The sequence below is a fragment of the Acomys minous genome (assembly GCF_964271855.1).
Source record: "Acomys minous genome assembly, chromosome: 8".
In the NCBI taxonomy this organism is placed as follows: domain Eukaryota; kingdom Metazoa; phylum Chordata; class Mammalia; order Rodentia; family Muridae; genus Acomys; species Acomys minous.
In genome coordinates, this window is record NC_140489.1 from 84,034,392 (window position 1) to 84,054,225 (window position 19,834).

Consider the following 19,834-nt stretch of genomic DNA (forward strand, 5'->3'; position numbering starts at 1 on the left):
ATTCTCTCTCTCTCTCTCTCTCTCTCTCTCTCTCTCTCTCTCTCTCTCTCTCCTCTTTCTTTGTCTCACACACACAGAGGCAGCCACCAACGTAGATAAATACAGAGAAGCGACATCTCTGAGAGCCCTACTGTATCATCATGATGCATGTAGGCACAGGGGGAGGGAAACCCAGGGTCCCTGGTCAGCGAGTGTGACTGCCATTGTCCCTTGGCCTTGGTCAGAAGGCCCTAGAGATTGCTGCTCTGTCAGAGCAGGACCTGACTGCGCTCCGAGCAAGTTGTCTCACGCATCTCCGGGGGTGCTGTCCGTATATCAAGTTCCTCTTTACTCAGGAGACACTGAAAATAAAATGAGAATAAGATGAAGCCACTGGGCGGTTGGATAAGGAGAGCGTGGCTCTTCCCGACATCCACTCCGTGAGAGTCCTTGAGAGTGAGCAGGGCTTCATGCAGACGTCACGCATGTGGTGGGACCTCATAGAGTCTGAAGGGCACATGCCGCACTGAGAAGCCCAAGGGGTAGATTTGGGGAGGAGGCTGAGAATGGGGCCTTATTTCTTGAATTTTACATTATAGTGTATCCATGAGCCTGAAAATAGTACCTTACACCAACATGCATGTGCATATCTAGTCACATTTAAAACACGAGGCATGAGTTTACATTTTTTCCCTTATTTTTTCTTTTTTTAATCAGAAAAATTTCCCTTGTAGTCTAGGCCTGGAATTGATTTTATGTAGCCCAGGTTGGATCCAAACTTGTGGCAATCCTTTTGCCTCTGTCTCCTGCATGCTGGGATTATAGGCATGCACCTCATGCTTGGTGAGGTGTTTTTTTTTTTTTCCTTTTTAAGGGAGGGAGGGAAAGAGGCGGGTGATAAAGCTAAGGCTTCTTTTACTCTGTAGTTGCAGCCCACTCCTCACCGCTCCTTGGCAGAGTGATTCTGCCAGCCTTGGTCTTGGCTGTCCCGCCTCCAAGCTGGCTGTTATGTAATCTCTTGTGTATGTGATTCTGACACCAAAGACCTGGGCTCTCGATTCAGCTATGCAGCTGTCACCCTTTCTGCACAGTTCTTTTTCCTCCTGTCGCCCTGCAGTGGGAGGACTTTGGAAGATTTTAGGTGATTAGGTGGATGACCAACCTGTAATAAAAGTAACAATGTTGCCAGCTCTAAGTTTCAACTCTAGTAAACACTGGCACGTCTCAGTGCCCACAGCGGCCTTTGTTGGCAGATAGCACTGATGTCATCTGCCTTTGATGGGGACGGAAACTGGGGGTATACAGGGGTGAGCCTGCTTCATTGGCTTGTGGAATACTCCGTGAGAGGTTGTACCCTGGTTCATGCATCATTTTAATGTCATTGTACTCCATTAAGGCTGTGTCGTCATCCACTCTCCAGAATGAAGCCTATTGCTCAATGGTTCATTTTAAGAGCCTGAGCTGGCATTGTTGCCACCAGGACTTCTCACTTTCCCACAAAAGGTGGCACAGCACCTATGACACAAAGTTGCCAGTGTCTACCCTGACCCCAAGCTTCTAGTGGCTTCTCCAATAACCTGGCCTGGTAACCTGCTGCATGGTCTCTTTCATTGCTTTGGAAGTGGGACTGGCCTGCTCCATTTTGCTCACTGCCCAATTGCACACAGTGGAGCAGCAGCATTCATGGGGCCTGCATGTGGTCTTCCCTGTTGCTGATGGTGGTTCATTCTGTGAACCGTGAGGCTCAGAGACAAGAAGAGTTCTGTTCTCAGATGATACAAATACGGAGTCACCCTCTGGTCTGGTGGTAGAGCTGGGCAGGAAAGTAGGGCAGACACTCCCAGTGAGTCCTTGTTTGCTTCCTCTGTCTCTTTGGGACATAATCTGACAGAGGCTGGCAAGCCATGCTCTTCATGAATGCTAAAGACTCCCTGTTCATCTTTTTAGAGCAACAGCCCAAGTTTTAAGGAACATGAGTACACTGAGTTTGGGAAATGGATGGATGGATGGGAGACCAGGCGGAAACGGATCCCAGGTAAGGAGGGGGTAACTGCTCATTCCACAGGGTGACGTTTGTTGGCCACTTGGGCTGGGGACGAGTTTCAGTTGGTAGAGAGCTTGCCTGGTGCATTAGTTAGTTTTCAATTGCTGTCATAATATGACCAAGGGAACTTATAGGAAAAAGAGTTTATTTGAGTTTCCAGTTTCAGAGGGCTAGAGTCCATCATGGGTGGGGAGGCACGATGGCAAGAGGCAATGCGCACAGGAGCAGGAGGCTGAGAGAACACATCATTAGCAGCATGCACAAAGCAGAGAGTGAACTGGAAGAAGCTTCAAGCCCTCGCAGCAGCCTTTCTCCAGTGACATATTCCTCTAGCAAGATCCCGCCTCCCCAGATATCACCGCCAATCAGGACCAAGTATTCAAATGCGTGAACCTATGGGAGACACTTCCTACTCAAACCACCACACCTTAGCATTCAGGAAGCTCTGGGCTTGATCCTTAGTATCATCTAAACCAGCTGTGGTGGGGGCATGCCTATAGTCTGACCCCCAGAGGAGGAGGCAGGAAGATCAGGAGCTCAAGGTAGTTCTTGGATTACTTAGAGGTAAAACTAATGAGTTTGGACCTGATCTATTGTGAGGCTCTGGAGTAGTGGCAGCGGGCTTTGCTGTCAGGTCAGTGTCTTGAAGGCTTGGTAGGTATGTAGGCATACCGGGGCATAGGCTTGGAGTGGAGGCTCCAGGGACTGTTGAAATAGTAGTAGAGAGTAAGTTTATAGAAGAGCCAGGACTACACTACAGTGGCCACACTGAAGCTTTAAGAAGCTAATGTCTTCTCTGGCTTCGAGTTGGATCCTCTGAGAGATCCTGTGGTTTGGCCAGCACAACAATGGGAAAGGATAGGCTGGGAAGTTGACTTGGCTTCTGAATCCATGGCCTGTACATTTTCTTGTTTGATTAGAATTGAGGACCTTCTGGGTCATGGTGGTCCTTGGTGGCCATGTTATGCAAATTACCCTGAACATGTGCTTCTGTGGTGGAAGATGGTGCTTCATAGATACCATCATTCCCCAGAGGGATCTCAGGGGTGCTCTCCATATCCCCCATGGTGTTTATGGCTACTCTTGTCATCCCCATGGGCCCTCATGAGTGTTCTTGTATCTTCTGTGGGAACTCATGGGTTCTCTCCTCACCCCACCCACCACAAGACTTCATGGGTGCTCTTGTCCTTCATGGGTGTTTGTGTGGTCCTTTTGTATAGGTCATGACTGGTGTATCATCCAGCTGGGGATACAGGGCATTATCCGTGGTATCGATGTGGACATTTCTTACTTCTCAGGGAACTATGCTCCACGCATATCAATTCAAGCAGCAAACTTGAGTGAAGGTATGTGGGAGCCATTGTCCTCAGAGAGGAATGTGGGACGGGAGGATCCTCTGACTCAGCCTGATGCTAATCTTTCTGTAAGAAGCAAATGTGCCAATGCTCTAAGGTCATTGGACTGTAATAGAGCATTAGAACTAGGGTTTTGATGGGCTGTCCGGAGGTTTCTGATGTTCAGCTTAATGGTATTTGCTGGCCCAATATAGTGGCCATCATCCCCACAGGGCTTGGATCTGCAGAGATTTGTGTGGAGACATTTGCTGAGCTGGTTCCTGGAGAAGATGGGAGCAGTGGGATGTGGCTCAGGGGGTCAGATGGGTGGAGCCAGAACTAAGCTAATTACAGGCCAGAAGCTCCAGGCCAATTCCAGCTACCCAGGGGTCTTCACTGTGTCGCTCTGGGATACCATCCATCCCACTTCCAGCTATCTAGGGGATGTGCACAGTGCAGAAATTTGGGGAGGGGCTATTAGGCAGGGCCTCTTTCTTCCTCTGGGAACACTGGATATTGTGAATGATTGAGGTTTCACAATTTATTTGCACCATCTGCTGACATTTAAATTAGTTAACACACGGTCATCTGAGTGTACACATTAGGCAGTATAAGTTTGTATCACTGAACACATTGATACCAACAAAGGCTGGGTGCACAGTACCACACCAGGCACTGCACTGATGAGGTGGCCTTCCTATTCTCAGATAGCTAGGCTCCTGGGAAGTTAATGATGGTCTGAGAGATATATGCAAGAGATGGCGAGTGACACATGACAGACGAATGTGAACTGCTTTGACTGTGGATGCTGGTGCTTCTGAGCTGGCAAATTCTCAGTCTGAGACAGGCACTGGGAAAGGCAGAGCTTCTGGAGTTAACCTCTCCATATTCTGGACTTGAAAAGTGATCCACCCATGGAATTTTGCCTAACTTAAAATGATGAGCAAACGTGGTTCCAATGTATCCCACTGTCCTCTGAAATAAGCAAAGTACACAGTGAGGAACTCCGGTTGGCATGCTCAGCTCTGGGATTCTGGGACTAAAGCAAGGATGTCATAGGGGCTGTTGGATAGATGAAAATTGCCACATGCCTCCTGAGAGTTTGTTCTCTTTGCTTTTCAACCCTGATCCTGCGCGGTTGTTTTTGACTTCAGATAAAATGCCAGACATCCCACCAAGAGGAGCCAAGACGGGAGCTGCAGCAACACCTGAGGAGTTTCGAGTCATTAGTGAGGTAAGGCATTGGTTCTGTGTGCCAGGACTGCAAACAGTCAGCAGGCCTGGAAGTGGGAGGCAATTGCCCAGGATGCATCATCTGGCATCCTGTATCTCTTGTATTGACACAGTGTAACAGTACAGAGGTTTGCTCAGTGGTTCGCTTCCCTCCCTGTGGGAAAACGGCCTGGCTGTCCACAGCCTTGAAGGGTCAGTGGACAGCGCATGTGGCTGCACGTTGCTGCTTGCCTCCACAATGAAGCCCTCCACATCTACCGCCCTCAGTGACTTGATGAAGCAACTTTTGTGTCTGACGAACTTAATAACATAGACAATGGGGCTTATGCTTGGCACCTTTGTGTTGTGTTAAGTTTGCCTAGTGATTTGTGTTACTACAAATGTGTTGATCTGCGGCAGATGGGGAACAGAGAATGCGCCAGCTTTCTGAGAAGCCGGCTTTCAGCCAGCTATCTCCTCAGCCACAAAGGGTTTTAGCCGAATGCCCATATTACCACTCTGGTTTCTTCTAAGAATCGAGAAGAAGGGGTTTGAAATCTTGACCATTTATGAACTCTCGTCACAACCTAATTGTTATCAGTGTTGGGGGAAAAAGTCCTTAATGAAGAGTTTATTGTTACGTTGTGTCACTCAGCAACCATCACATTCTCCTTCCTTAGTGCTTGCATAGGATAAAAGGGCGCTGCTCTCATGAGCCATTGCTGACCCTTCTGTGTTTATTACTAGCTGGATTCGGACTCCTGGGACTACTTGGTTCCCATGTCAGAGCTTAAGCCAGGGGACCCTGACTCCAGCCACAACTATTTTTTTGTCAATTCCCCGCAGCGGTGGACTCACATCAGACTCAACATCTTCCCAGGTACGGGTGACAGGGACTTTGGATAACTGTGCGGACTTTTCATCTTACATGTTTGCATGACATACAAAATAAGGCACCTTTCCCTGGCAATTTGAGCTTGGTGCATTTTAGGGTTGTGATTTGTCTTGGGCTTTAAGAATGAATACTCTACTTCATCAGTAGGTAGCTAATGAGAATGTATCAATTTAGCTAGGCTCTGGTGGTGCACCTGGGAGGTAGAGGGAGGTGGAACTCTGAGTTTGAGGCCAACCTGGTCTACAGGGGGAGTTCCAGGAAATATAGGGCTACAGAGAAACCTTGTCTGGAAAACCAAAAAAGAAAATGTATTAACGTAAGATTTGTTGGAACTGAGCTGTGCTAATTGCATGTCTCCTACTGACCTTTTTTTTTTTTTGGATTTAAAAAAAAAGGGTTATTCTTTGTGAGTTTCATATAATGCACCCCAGTTCTACTAATCTTTGCATCCTCTCATATCCACTCTTCGCCATTGCAGCCTCCCCCCACCCCGCCAAATAAAAAGCACACAAACAACAAAAAGCGCAGAAAAGATCTCATTATGAAAGCTGTATGTCACAGTGTGTCCCATGGTATATACCTCTGCCCACACGTCTTCACTTGCAAATGTTCATTTCAATGAGTCACTGGTCTGTTTCAAGATCTCTGGCTTCTGTGACACCATCCATATTGGATGCTCATTGGGGCTTCTCCCAGTTATCCTGATGCTGCTCTGTGTCATGGAGATCCTGCAGCTTTGGAACAGCAGGACTGGCCCTTTCATGCATCCCAACTGGTCTAAGATGATACAGATTTTGGGGTGGTGGAACTCAGTGCCCTGGATCTGGGCCTGGGTGGTACCTGAGTTGGTCAGCATGCTGGTTTTCCTTTATCTGTACCATCAGAGTTAGCTCTCCAGCACTGGTTCTCCTGCTCTCATGCCTTCAGGGCTGGCTCACCTACACCCACACCTCCAGGGCCAATTCCACTGTGCTGCAGGCACAGGGTTCATCCTCCTGAGTACTACAGCTAGTGAGGGGGTAGGGAAAGCTCTCCTTACTCCTATCCTTTTGGGGCCAGCTCTCCCTACTACTGCAGGTTCCTACTAACTTTTATTTCAAAAGTATGCTAACAGGTGAGGTAGTATACACATGATTCTATTTTAATTTAATTTTTATTTATGTGTTTGTGTGTGTCTGTGTATGTATTCATATGTGTGAGCACAGGTGCCTGAAGGGTTCAGAAGAAGGGGTCAAGATCTCTTGGAGTTGGAGTTACAGGCAGTTGTGAACTTCAGTGTGAGTGGTGTGAACTGGACTCTGGTCTTCTGGAAGACCAGCAAGTGTTCTTAACTACTAGGCTATCTCTCCAGTCCCTACTTTATTTTTTCTTATGTGGGAGTTTTAGTGCAACATGTCACAACAACATAGGAGTCACCTATTTGATGTGTACAGTTAAGTATAGGCACAGATACATGCCACATAGCTAATGTTAGGACATTTTATTAACTCTGAAGGAAATGCAGTGTCTTGAGGATGCATCTGCAGCCCAGTGGCAGAACACTTGGCTGGTATACACAAGGCTCTGGCTTCTGTTTCTCTAGTGACTGCCCTTCACCCTCCCTAACCCTAACCATCAACATACTCTGTGTTCAGAGATTTGACTGTTTTATGACTCAAAGGACCAGAATCATGTTTTACTCGTCTTTGTCTCTGCTTCCTTTACTTAGCACAACTCTTTCAAGAGCCATCTTGGTTGTGCCATGTATGAGTGCTTCATCCCTCTTTTGCCAAATGCTATGGCTAGAGCACATTTATTTACAGGTTCATTAATTGGTGGACATTTGTTTCTAGCTGCTGGATATAATGAACAATGCTATTAATGTTCACTTACAGAATTTTTAAACTATTTTATGTATATAAGCGTTTCACCTCCTTATATGTTGTTTGCCTAAGGAGGACAGACAAAGGTATCAGATCCTCTGGAACTGGAGTTACAGATGGTTGTGAGCCACTATGTGGGCACTGGGAATCAAATCCAGGTCCTCTGGAAGAATAGCTAGAGCTCTTAACCAGTCATCTCTCCAGCCACAGCTTAAACCTTTTCTTTCTTTTTCTTTCTTTCTTTCTTTCTTTCTTCCTTTCTTTCTTTCTTTCTTTCTTTCTCTTCCCCCTCCTCTCTCTCTCTCTTTCTTTTTTTGCGTGAATGTTCCTGTCTTTAGTATATAACAAAGACTCACATTGCTGGATCACATGGTAACTCTGTGTTTGAGGGTTTGAGAACTTCTCCACATTTCCAAAATGGCAGCCATGCATGAGGTGTTTGCCTTCTTCAGTTCCCTCCCAGTGCTGGGCGTCTTGTCACCTGGTGGGTGTGAAATGACATCTTTGCTGTTTTGATTTGCATTTCTTTGGTGCTAATGATGGTAACTTTTTGTGTGTTTACTCGCCATTGGTATATTTTCTTTGGAAAAGTGTCTTTGCAACCATTTGTTTTCTTCATGATAGACAGTCTGACTGGTGATAAGATGGAATCTCAAAGCTGTGCTAGTTTGAACTCTTCTGATAGTGGAGGAGGATGGACACTTGAGATAGTGGCCATTTGTTGTGCTTCTTTAGAGAGCTGTCTATTCAGCTCATTTACTGACTTGGTTTGCTTTTGTTTCTGAGACAAGGTTTCTCTGTAGCCTTGTCTCTCCTGGTCTCACTTTGTAGACCAGCCTGGCTTTGAATTCACAGAGATTGGCCTGACTCAGCCTCCCAGAGTGCTGGGATTATAAGTGTGTGCCACCGAGCTTGGTCCCATTTACTGATTTGATGGCTTGGTTTTATTTCATTTTTTTCTTTGTATATTCTAGACATTGATCTCTCATCTGACGTATAGTTGACAAGCCCCGCCCCCATGTCTGTAGTCTGTCTTCATCCTGACGATTGTTTCCTTCGTTATGCAGAAGCTTTTGAATTTTATGTGATTCCACCTGTCAGTTCTAGGGTTTATTTCTTGTACTAATGGAGGTCTTTTCAGAAATTAATTCCTATATCCATATTGTAAAATATTTCCCCTTAACAGTTTTAGGTCTTATATTGATGTGTTTGATCCATTTAGAATTGATTTTTTTTGTTCAGGGAAGAGATATGGAGATAATTTCATTTCTCTTTCCCTCTCTCTCTTTCTCTCTCCGTCAAGACAGGGTTTCTCTGTGTAACAGCCCTGGCTGTCATGGAACTAGCTCTGTAGATCAGGCTGGTCTTGAACTCATAGTGATCCATGATGGTTTTGCTTTTTGAGTTCTGGGGTTAAAGATGTGCACTACTTCTGTCCTCATTTTTATGCTTGTGGATATCTAGTGTTTCCAGCTCCATTTATTGAAGAGGATGTATGCCTTTTAAAAAGACATTATTTTTGAAATTTTTGTCAAAAATCAAGTGGTTATAATTGAATTTACTTCCAGGTCTTCTATTCCACTGGCCTACAATCTGTTTTTGTGCCAATGCCACAGTTTTTGTTACTATGGCCCTGTAGTATGATTTGAGGTCAGGTATTGTGACACCTACAGAATTACTCTTTAAAATATAATTAGAAAACTATTATTGTGTACATGTATATGCATGGTGTTCGTGGGAATGCATACATGCTACAACACATGTGTGGAGGTCAGAGGAGTACTTTGTGACACTGCTATCCCCTTCTACTCTTCATGGGTTCCGGTGATTAGCTCAGGTGTCCAGGCTTGTGTAGCAGTATTCATGCACTGACCCATCGCGCAGGCTCAGCATTGATCTTTTTACATGCTATAGTCTATTTAGCTTAGAGACTTCTATAAATACACCAAGTTTCTGAATGAGACTACTTCGGACCTGTGGATCAATTTAGTAAGATCAATATCTTATCATTGAGCTCTCAATCCAAGAGTATAGTATCTTCACCCACTACTTCAAATCTTCTCTAACTTCCATCAACAATGGTTTGTAATTTTAGAGTATAAAGCCCATTGCTTTTGCATAGGAAATGTGGTGAGCATTAATGTTAATTAGAACAATTTAAATCTTGTATGCCCAAGAAGATGTCATCTATGACTATAAAGTTTTCCTTTTCCTTGCCAGTTGGGTTTCATACCCCTGCCCCTACACCCACACCCATCACCATTGTCTGTCTAGGATTCCTAGGGTAGCACAGTGCCAATCTCTGCAATGCCCTGTGGGTCCTCCGTCAGGTCATGAGAGTTCCCAGGATTCCTGTTTTGCTTAGTGTCATCATCAAGAAGTAGCCTCAGACTTTGTCTTTTTCTATATTTATTGCAAAGATCACAAGGGTTTTGGCTTCTGTACGATTGCGGTTATATTACTAAGTTTTAGTGAATATTCTTTTTTTTTTTAAAGATTATTTATTTATTATATATACAGTGTTCTGCCTGCATGTGTGTCTGCACACCAGATGAGGGCATCAGATCCCATTATAGATGGTTGTGAGCCACCATGTGGTTGCTGGGAATTGAACTCAGGACCTCTGGAAGAGCAGACAAAGCTCTTAACCACTGAGCCATCTTTCCAGTCCCAAAATAGGCTTTAAAAATGTATTTATTTATTATGTATACAATGCTCTGCCTGCATGTAGAGCTACAGGACAGAAGAGGGCATCAGATTACATGATAGATGGTTGTGAGCCACCATGTGGTTGCTGGGAATTGAACTCAGGACCTCTGAGTCATCTCTCCAACCCTTAGTGGACGTTCTTACATAAGTCATTTGCTACATGCCCCGCCCCCAACCACCGTGGACAAGGGCTTCTCTGAGGAGCAGGAGCAGGGATCATCACACACATGCTGGCTGTGGATCTTTCTGCCTCTCTGTAGATGCCCCATGTCTCTGGTGGTTTTGGGTGTGGAGGAAGATGCCTTCATGGGAAAGACCTGAGCAGGTGTTTTTGGTATCATTTTGTTAATACCACCCATTCTGAAACGGGTGGAAGTGGGCGAGTGGGCAGAGCGGGGAGAGGGAGGCCTTCCCATACCTGTTATTTCAGCAAACTCTGGGTGCATGCAGTTTGATCTAGGGACTGAGTACATCAAGAAGTCATGTAAGGCAGCACTGACAGACAGTGGTTGCCATGAAGACAGGGCTGGTGACTCTTAGCTGTCAGTGCATGGCTAGCTTACCACCCCATACAGGCTGAGAGTGGAGGATCAGGAAGTGTGTACTGTCAGGCAGCTGACATGGTCCTTGCTTGTATGAAACAATGAAGACAACTAGAAAAACAGAACTTCCCATTTATAAAATATGGATGTACATTTTCTGTGTGTATATGTGTTGGTGTGTGTGTGTGTGTGTGTGTGTGTGTGTGTGTGTGTGTGTGTGTATGTGTGTGTGTGTGCGCGCGCGCGCGCGCGCGCGCTAGGCAAAAACAAACCTGAATTACTTTTCTCATCATGGGCGTTCTAGGGATAGAACTCAGGTCCTCCTTTGCTTGGCAGCAAGCATCTTTACCCACTGAGCTATTTTGCCGGCTCTAAGAAATATCCATTTTTGGTATGCTAAATAGCAACTTCATGTGTTGAATCTAACTTGAATAAAGCTTAAGAGCTGCAGGAATGTCTCAGACATTTCACAGGACAAGCCCTGCCTTGGTGGCTTTGATCCGGAGGATTCCTGGTGCTTTCTCAGTTGGCCATCATCTACCGCCCTGGTTGATGGTGAGGGGTGGACACTGCCTGTGGGATTTGCTGTCCATTTGCTGAATCCATGCTGCTGTGACACAGTTCTGGAAGGGACAGGAGTAGAAATGTACTAAGATGCTGCTAGTGAGCCATGGAAGCTAGAGAGGCATTTTTTTTTTTTTAGATTCCTTCATCATTTCAAAGGTCTGCCTAGATATTAACTCCATAAAGAAAACTCTTGCCTTTAAGGCATAGCACTGGCTTTGTATCTGAGAGATGAATATCTTAGTCCTGACGTGAAGCACTGTGTCTGGGTACAAGAGCAGCAGAGCGTCCTTCCTGGATCCCCTCTGGAGGGGCGGTCTCTGCTGCCCTTCTAAGATTTCACTGTTTTATAAATTGAAAACAAAGGCATCCACTGGGAATATTTTCAGAACACTCAGTTTCTTCTCCTTTTCCCTCCCTTTCTTTTTCCTCCTCCCTCCTCTCTCTCTCTCTCTCTCTCTCTCTCTCTCTCTCTCTCTCTGTGTGTGTGTGTGTGTTTGTGTGTTGAGACAGGCTTTCTCTGTCCTGGAACTTACTTTGTAGACCAGGCTGGCCTCAAATGCAAAGATCCACCTAACTCTGCCTCCCAAGTGCTGGGATTAAAGAAATGTGCCATGATGCCTGGCACCCATTCTTTTTCAGTGTTTAAATTCAAGGGGCCAAGATCCAGCCTTTAGTTAAATAATAGGAACTTTTTTTTTTTTTGTAAAAACTGTTGGCTTCTGCTTCCCAGAAAGCCACACCCAGATAAAGGAGGAGGCTCATTTGTGAGGATCAGAGGCTGTGAGGGGATCTGAGCAGCTGTTTGCTTCTATGTTCTCCTTATGTCAGGCTGAGTTCCTCAGCAGTGAGTGGATTTTCAGAGGATCGGCTTTGGTCACACATACGTTGCCTAAAGCACAGTGGGAGACTGTGTTGCAGTCAGGAACACTTGCTTCTGACTTCAAACATTAAAATCTTTATTTTTGTACACACACACACACACACACACACACACACACACACACACACACACACGCAAATTCCCACGGAGGCCAGGAAAGGCTGTTGGATCCTCTGAAGCCGGAGTTACAGGTGAGTATGAACCACTCAGTGGATTCTGGGAACTGAACTCCTGCCCTGTGCTATAACATTAACTGCTGAGCCACCTCTCCTGGGCCCAAACACATTGTGGATGTTTTCCGGTTGAATTTTGACTTTACTGGAGTGGTTTCATAAGGAAGATGGTGCTCTGCCATGGGCTGGGAAATGCATGGATGTGACACACTCTGTAACTAGTCTGCCCTCTGAGGATTTTATACTCTGTGTCTGCAGCAACAGTATTAGCAGAGACTTAAAGAAATGAAAACAATATATATAAAAAAGTAATTGCCAGGTTACCATTCGAGTTACGGAGTAAAGCAGCAGGGGAGACATGATAACATGCATCTGGTGAGTCAGGCAGGGGCAGAGGGAATGTTCAGGAGCCGTGTGCTGAAGGAGAGTGAAGGTAGTTTTGGAACTATGACACTTGAGGTCCAAGAATGACAAGTAGTGTTGAAGACCTGAGAAGCTTGCTCAGGTGCAAGGCAGTGTCCAATGCAGGGGCCCGGGCAGTGGGCTTCCTGTGTTGTAAGCCAGAAGGGAAGGAGGTGGGGGAAGGCTCACAGCCCTAGGGTCCACGGCACACCATCAGCTAGCTTTTCTAAACAGTCACCTTTCCTTCTCAGATGGTGGCATCGCACGCCTTCGTGTTTACGGTACTGGACAGAGGGACTGGACTTCATCAGATGGCAAGGAACCTGTAGACCTGGTGGCTATTGCTTTTGGTGGTGTCTGTGTAGGATTCAGTAACGCACACTCTGGACATCCAAATAATATTATAGGTGAGAGGGAATCCTAGGAGCCAGACTTCACGGACAAGTATGGGCGGCAGCATTGCAAATTGGACATGGCCAGAATGGTGGCCTGGGTGGGTGGGAGGCTCTCTTGGAGCATGAGGGTGACTCGATGCCTTTAGGATATGGAGTGGGTCAGCAAGAGTTGTGGTCCTGCTGGGCAGTGGTGGTGCACGCCTTTAATCCCAGCACTCAGAAGGCAGACACAGGTGGATCTCTACTAATTTGCAGTGAGCCTGGCCTACACAGGAAGATTCAGGACAGGTAGGCTTGTTAGACAGAGAAACCCTGTCTCAAACACACACATGCACACACACACACACACACACACACACACACACACACACACACACATCACTGTTCTTAATTTTGGCCCAAGTAGCTGTCACAGGTGTGAATTCACTGAAATATCAACTCTACTGAAATTAATTTATGTAGTGATACTTGGGACTATGGGATATGAAATTTAATGACAGCGAACCCATTCCCACATTCAAATGAAATCAAAGGTCACTCCATTAACCCCAGCTATTTCCTGTAGGTGTTGGCAAACCCAAGTCCATGGCAGATGCCTGGGAAACTGCAAGGAGGCTGGACAGACCCCCGGTGTTACAAGTAAGACTAGCAAAACAACTGTAGTGTAGAGTTTTTATAGAAAGTGTTTAAAAATATTTCTTTCACTTTACATCAAAGAAAAGTTACTTAATTAGGGATCCATTTCAGCTGGGTGTCGTGGCTCACTGGGAGATGGAGCAGGAGGATCAGGAGTTCAAAGCCTTCCTTGGTTACTGTGAGCATTAGTTTTAACTGTTAACTTGACACAACCCAGACTCACTTGGGCGGAAAATATTAGGACTTATCTAGACCAGGATGGCCTGTGGGCACGTCTGTCGGGGAGGCTGCTTTGACTGTTAATTGATGTAGGATATAGACCATGTGGATAGAACCAGTCCCTGGCTTGGGGCCCTGGATCGCAGAAGAGCAGAGGAGGCTGGCTGAGCACTAAGCAAGCAGGCTGCGTGGGTGCATTCGTTTCTCTCTGCTCTTGCCTATGACTGATGTGGCCAGCTGCTTGAGTTCCTGCTTTGACTTCCTGAGATGACGGATGATGACTTGGGATCGTTAGCTCCACTCTATCTTCTATGTCAGAATGTGGTAGCAACAGAAATGAAACCAGGGAAGCCATAGGGAGTTCTAGGCTATCCTGGGCTACTTGAGACCTTATCTTAAAATAGAGTCCCTGAGACCAGACCAGACCAAACCAGACCAAACCAAACCAAATCAACAAGCCTGTGTAATTAATGGTCTAAGTTTTTGTTATTATTCTTTGTATTTTTTTCAAATTTCTTACTGTGTTTCCATTATTTTATCTGTTTTTTTTTATTGCACTAAATTTTACTAGAAGACTAAACTTGCCTTGTCGGTTATTTTAGTCAAAAATGTTTTAGGTATTCCATTTATTTACTATAGAAAGAAAAGCATATAAATTATTTTCTCTAATTAATTAATTAATTAATTAATGGTTTCAGCATTGGCTTCCTCCCACAGTGTCTGATAGCAAGTATCTATCTGTTAAGCCATTTTGCTGATCCCTTAGAATCTATAGGTTAATGATGCAAAAGAAATGAATAAATTTTTTGGAAGGGCTGGAATAATAATTTTTAAGGTCTATGTTCCCTAGGTGAGATGACCTAGGTGAGATTGGCTTATTGTTTATTTTGAATTCCAGAATGATGAGGATGGCTTTCTCCAGATGTCAGGTTGTGAGTGGGCAGTGTTCCGACTGGCACATCCTGGGGTCATCACTCAAATAGAAATTGATACCAAGTACTTTAAAGGTGAGCCAGTGTGTTTGCTGTACAGGTAATGGGTGCTGTGGGAGGTGGCTAAAGTGTTGGTCTTCCTATTCAGCCATGAAGCTTTGAGAAGGGCCCCTCCAATGCTGTCACCCAGTATCTCTTGGGAAGCCTAGTTGGCTGGGAAGGCCATCTTGTTAGAAAGCTATGAGAGGAAGAAGGCTTCAGCACTAGGATAGAGCTTGTCCTGACTTTGCATGCTGTGAGCTAGAGACTTAAAAGAGACAGGCCCATGACCCACATGATATTCCAGGTTGCTTTGAGGCAGATTGCCCTTAGAAGGTGCAAAGAGCTGTGAGAAAAGCACAGAGGGGGTCCAGTAGGAAAGAGAATTTGGACAGTAACCTGGTTAGCCTGTGTTTTTCTTATTTTAATTTATTCACTTCACATCCCGATTGTAGACCCCTCCCTTGTCTCTTCCCAGTCCTACCCTCCCTCTCTTGTTCCCCCTCCTGCCTCCCATAGTCCTCAGAGAAGGGGAGCCCTCCTCCCCTATCATCTGACCCCCAGCTTGTCAAGTCTTATTTGAGCTGCCTGCATCCTCTTCCTTTGTGGCCTGGCAAGCCTCCCCCACCCCACCAGGGGGAAGTGATAAACAAGTGGGTAACACATTTCATGTCAGAGACAGCCCCTGCTCCCCATATTATGGGACCCAAAAGGAGGCTGTGCTGCTTATCAACTACATCTGAGCAGGGGGTCTAGGTTCTTAGGCACCATGCCTGGTCCTTGGTTGGTGCATCAGTCTCTGCAGCCCCCTACCCTGACCCCAGAGTTTGGCTGTGAGTCTTAGCATCTGCTTCCATTCCCCTGGGTGGAGTCTTTCAGTGGACCTCTATAGTAGGCTCACACCTGTTCCTTCTCTTCAACTGTGTCTGGTGTCTATTTTTTTCATCACTTTCTATTTTTATTGACTTGAACAAAGTGGTTTTTTAGCAACAAGTAATCTGCGTTTCTAAAGAGCCTGCCATTGGGCTGTCAATCAATGTTTCAGTATAAGTTTGCAACAAGTCACTATGAAAATTAAAAGTAATTGTTAGCCAGGTAAATAAAATAAGAATTAATGAGAAATTCTGGTGGCACAAAGTGGCCACCAGTAAGTGCTGAGGAATTAATGTTTGACTTGCTGGTGTCTACTCTATTTTTCCTTCTGAATGAGATTTAAGCATCCTCCGTAGGGTCTTCCTTGTTATTTATCTTTAGGTTTGTGTATTGTAGTGTGACTATCCTGTATTATGTGGTGAATATCCACTTATGAGTATATACCATGTGTGTCTTTCTGGGTCTAGGTTACCTCACTCAGGATATTTTCTAGCTCCATCCTTTGCCTGCAAATTTCAATATTTCCTTGTTTTTAATAGCTGAGTGGTACAAAAAAGAAATATATCACAGTTTCTTTATCCATTCTTTGATTGAGAGACATCTAGGTTGTTTCCAGGTTCTGGCTATTATGAATAAGGCTGCTATGAACACAGTTGAGCAAATGTCCTTGTTGTATGGTGGAGCATCTCTCGGAGTAATATAGCTGAGTCTTGAGTTAGTACTATTCCCAGTTTTCTGAGAAAGCCCCAGATTGATTTCCAAAGTGGTTGTACAAGTTTGCACTCCTGGCTTGTTTCGTATTTTTGTTGTTTTTGTTTTGTGGTTCTGGGACTTAAACCTAGGGCCTCATACACACCGGGCTAGTTAGCTCTACCACTGAGTTATCTTCCCAGCCCACTTCTGGGGCTTGAGCTGATTGAATTACCTATATCCTAGAAGCTGAGGTATGTTGAAAGAAACAGTGCCCTAGTCTCTATGTTCTCCAACAGGCAATTGTCCTGACAGCTGCAAAGTGGATGGCTGTGTCCTGACCACACAGGAAGAGGAAGACATGGTCAAGCACCAGTGGACTCTTTCTACCCATAAGTGGAAACCATTACTTCCAGTCACCAAGGTTCGTGGCCTACAGTTTGAGGACTGACCCTCTGTCTGTGGAGAAACCTGGGATCTTGAACATGCTATGCATCTTCCTACTGCTGAGCTCCACCCCTACACATCTCCCTACCACTGAGCTCCACCCCTACACATCTCCCTACCACTGAGCTCCAATCCTAGCCCTCTTATTTTAACTTTTAGAGACAGGGTCTTGATGAATTTCATGGGCCAGCCTCAGACTTGTAATCCTCTTTGCCTCTGCCTCTCGAGCAGCTGGGATTATAGCTCTTCAAATTCACTTTCCTATAAGTCTTGGCTCAGTTTAACAGTAAAGTTAATGTGCTGTAAGGAGACACACCTGTGTTTCCCACCGAGGAGGGTAGACTTGGTGACTTTTGCACGTCTCGTAATCAAATTTTGTTAAAGCAAGAGGAAAACCCATCATGCTAAGAATACGCTAAGAATACCCACGCAGACATGTGTTTCTCTAGTACATGTAACTTATTAGAAGGGTGCCTGGGACACCCTCATATGTGCTCCAGTGTCTTGGACCAGGGGAGTGTTCACCATGGGTGGGTTGAGGCTCCATGTGACCATGAGGATACCAGGTTACCTCTTCATTCCTTGCTTAGCTCATTTACTTGCTAAGAAATACCATGCCACTTGAGCATGCATGTCATTGTCATGTGGATGTCCTTTCTCCACTAGTAGATTTCTGTTGGGCCCTATTATTACTGAATAGCATTTCTTAAAGCCCCCTAAGGCCAAGTCCTAGAGGAGTCCTACATAACCACCCCACCAGGACCTTGCATATGTCTTTTTTCCCCCCCCAGCTATCTCCCAACCAAACTCACTTGTTGGACAGCCTGACCGTGGAACTCCAGGATGTCATCACTCATGCCAGGCTCACCATTGTCCCTGATGGAGGTGTGAGTCGGCTTCGGCTCAAGGGCTTCCCCAGCGCCATCTGTTTGCTGCGACCTGTCCGGGACAAGCCCATGTTGAGGTTCTATCTTCAAGCGGGCTTCAAGGCAAATGTTTAAACAGCGTGTCTATGGTAGTGTCATCCACCCACTGTCTTCAGTGTTCCAAACACCAGGCGGTTCAATAAAATGATCACCCCACAAACTGGTGTTTGTCTCCTGTTGCAACTTGGTTGGTAGCTTAGAAATTGGCCATAGCTGTGAATGGTGGGATAGCCTCCTGAAGAAGCATGTTTTGGAAAAACACTACAAAATATTGGCAGTTGAAAGTATCAGTTTCCAACAGGCAATACATATATAACCTATGGCTTTGAGAGCTTGCTTAGGTACATTAATTGTCCACTTAAGAGATAATTGGCCTGTCTTTACTCAGAACAGGGATGGCCTTACCAAGGGTCCCCTCCCCCAACCCCACCTGTTGTATGTCCTGAAATGTCACACATTTGGAGTGCTGGGTACTAGTGGTTGCAGCAGACAGTCCCTCTCATACTCTGTGTGGTGCTGAGCCTAGAGTCCTATGCAAACGTGGGAGGAAGGTAGGAAACTGAGGCTCAGAAGGTAACATGTTTGCACAACTCCCCACTCCTAGTGGTCAGCTGGCTCTGGCCCTTCCTCTATGGTGGAGGGCAGTAGCGTTCTGGGAGCTCAGGATGGGTACTCCTGGCCCAGCACTGCCTTATCCCTTTCTCCTTTTCCCTGTGCCCCATTACTTCACCTGTCTGCTGCTTGCTGATCCCTCCCACCTCCTGTTCCCCTCACTCCCTCCAGCATCTTACTATGTAGTCCTGGCTGGGATGGCCTCAAACTCACAAAGATCTCCCTGCCTCTGACCCCCAAGTACAGGAATTAGTGGCAAGCACCACCTCACCAGGCTCTCCTTTTTCTCTTTGTGGCCCCTCACCTGTCTGATTTCTTCTCCCACCCTCCCAGCGATCGTTCTGTGTTTCACATCTCTCCCAGATCTGTATCTTCACCTGTGTGTGTGTGTTCTCTGTTTTATGTCACTCACCTCTCTGAGTTTCTTGCTGCTCCCAACCTGTTTGTCTGTCCTCACCTGTCTGTATTCTGAACCCTCTCTGAGTCCTTCATGTCCTTGGTCAGTCACTCCTGTCCTGCCTGACTCTCTGTTGCCTCTCTCCAGCCCGGTCACAATCGCCCCGGACGTCAGCGTGTGCTGCAAGCTCAGGGTCCACTGGCGAAGCAAGCCCAGTCCCGCCTGTGGCCCGCAGCCCGAGAGACCCCGTGGCTTCTCGGCGGGTGTGCTGGGCGTCCCCCGTGCATGGTTCTGTGTATCCCGAGGCGACCAAGCAGTGGCCATGGGTACCCGCAGACCCTATGCACTGGTGGACACCACGCCGGCCAAGACCATCTTGGTGTACCGCAACGGGGACCAGTTCTATGTGGGCCACAAATTCGTGTTCTCGCGGCGCCGTGTAGCCAATTTCGAGGCTCTGCTGGAGCAGCTGACCGAGCAGGTGGACGTGCCCTTTGGTGTGCGGAGGCTTTACACGCCCACCCGCGGCCACCCGGTGCTTGGACTGGATGCGTTGCAGACCGGCGGCAAGTATGTGGCTGCAGGCCGTGAGCGCTTCAAAAAGCTGGAGTAAGTGCAGCCTCTGCGATCCCTTCCTACCCAGGCCTCTGCAGAAATATGTCCCACCCAGCTCTCTGCACACAGCACACCTCACCCGGGTCCTGATCCAGCTCTCAGGGGGCAGCACATCCTACTCAGGGCCTCATCCAGGGCTTCTGGCAGCAGGAACCACTGTCTCTAGGAGCAATAGACCACATGCAGAACTCGGGGTTCAGCGAATCCTAGGGGATACAGATTAGTTTGCGTTATCCACGCACTTAAAACAAATAATTATTTTTGTGTACATCGGTGTTTTGACTGCATATGTCTGTGCGAGGGTGCCAGATCCCTTGGAACAGGGGTTACAGACACTTGTAAGCTGCCATCTGGGTGCTGGGAATTGAACCCGGATCTTCTGAAAGAGTAGCCAGCGCTCTTAGTCGTGGAGCCATCTCTCTAGCCCTATCCAGGCACTTTTATTGCTATGAAA

At 46.3% G+C, this 19,834-nt stretch overlaps 2 protein-coding genes and 1 long non-coding RNA gene across 14 annotated transcripts in view; 2 read left to right on the top strand and 1 right to left on the bottom strand.

Moving 5' to 3' along the window:
• ALLC (allantoicase) overlaps window positions 1–17,907 on the top strand; it is a 34,034-nt gene extending 16,127 nt beyond the window's left edge. For all 3 annotated transcript variants that reach the window (XM_084792914.1, XM_084792915.1, XM_084792916.1), the window contains exons 4-12: window positions 1,927–2,014; window positions 3,244–3,369; window positions 4,512–4,591; window positions 5,317–5,449; window positions 12,851–13,006; window positions 13,560–13,633; window positions 14,748–14,856; window positions 16,683–16,807; window positions 17,622–17,907. In XM_084792914.1, coding sequence (XP_084649040.1) covers window positions 1,927–2,014; window positions 3,244–3,369; window positions 4,512–4,591; window positions 5,317–5,449; window positions 12,851–13,006; window positions 13,560–13,633; window positions 14,748–14,856; window positions 16,683–16,807; window positions 17,622–17,831 — 1,101 coding nt within the window. In that variant the 3' untranslated portion in view covers window positions 17,832–17,907. The remainder of the gene's footprint in view (window positions 1–1,926; window positions 2,015–3,243; window positions 3,370–4,511; window positions 4,592–5,316; window positions 5,450–12,850; window positions 13,007–13,559; window positions 13,634–14,747; window positions 14,857–16,682; window positions 16,808–17,621) is intronic.
• On the bottom strand, window positions 292–18,875 carry LOC311603767. Its single transcript, XR_014781254.1, has 3 exons — window positions 18,781–18,875; window positions 17,643–17,769; window positions 292–341 (listed from the first exon to the last, which is right to left on the bottom strand). It is a non-coding gene; the product is annotated as an uncharacterized lncRNA (long non-coding RNA).
• Window positions 18,876–19,001: 126 nt separating this feature from the next.
• DCDC2C (doublecortin domain containing 2C) overlaps window positions 19,002–19,834 on the top strand; it is a 78,811-nt gene continuing 77,978 nt past the window's right edge. For 9 of the 10 annotated variants that reach the window (XR_014780999.1, XR_014781000.1, XR_014781001.1 and 6 more), the window contains exon 1: window positions 19,002–19,374. Coding sequence is in view for 3 of the 10 variants with exons in the window: in XM_084792167.1 (XP_084648293.1) it covers window positions 19,088–19,374 (287 nt within the window). In the remaining 7 variants the exon portion in view is untranslated. The remainder of the gene's footprint in view (window positions 19,375–19,834) is intronic. The other variant, XM_084792161.1, reaches the window with a different exon arrangement.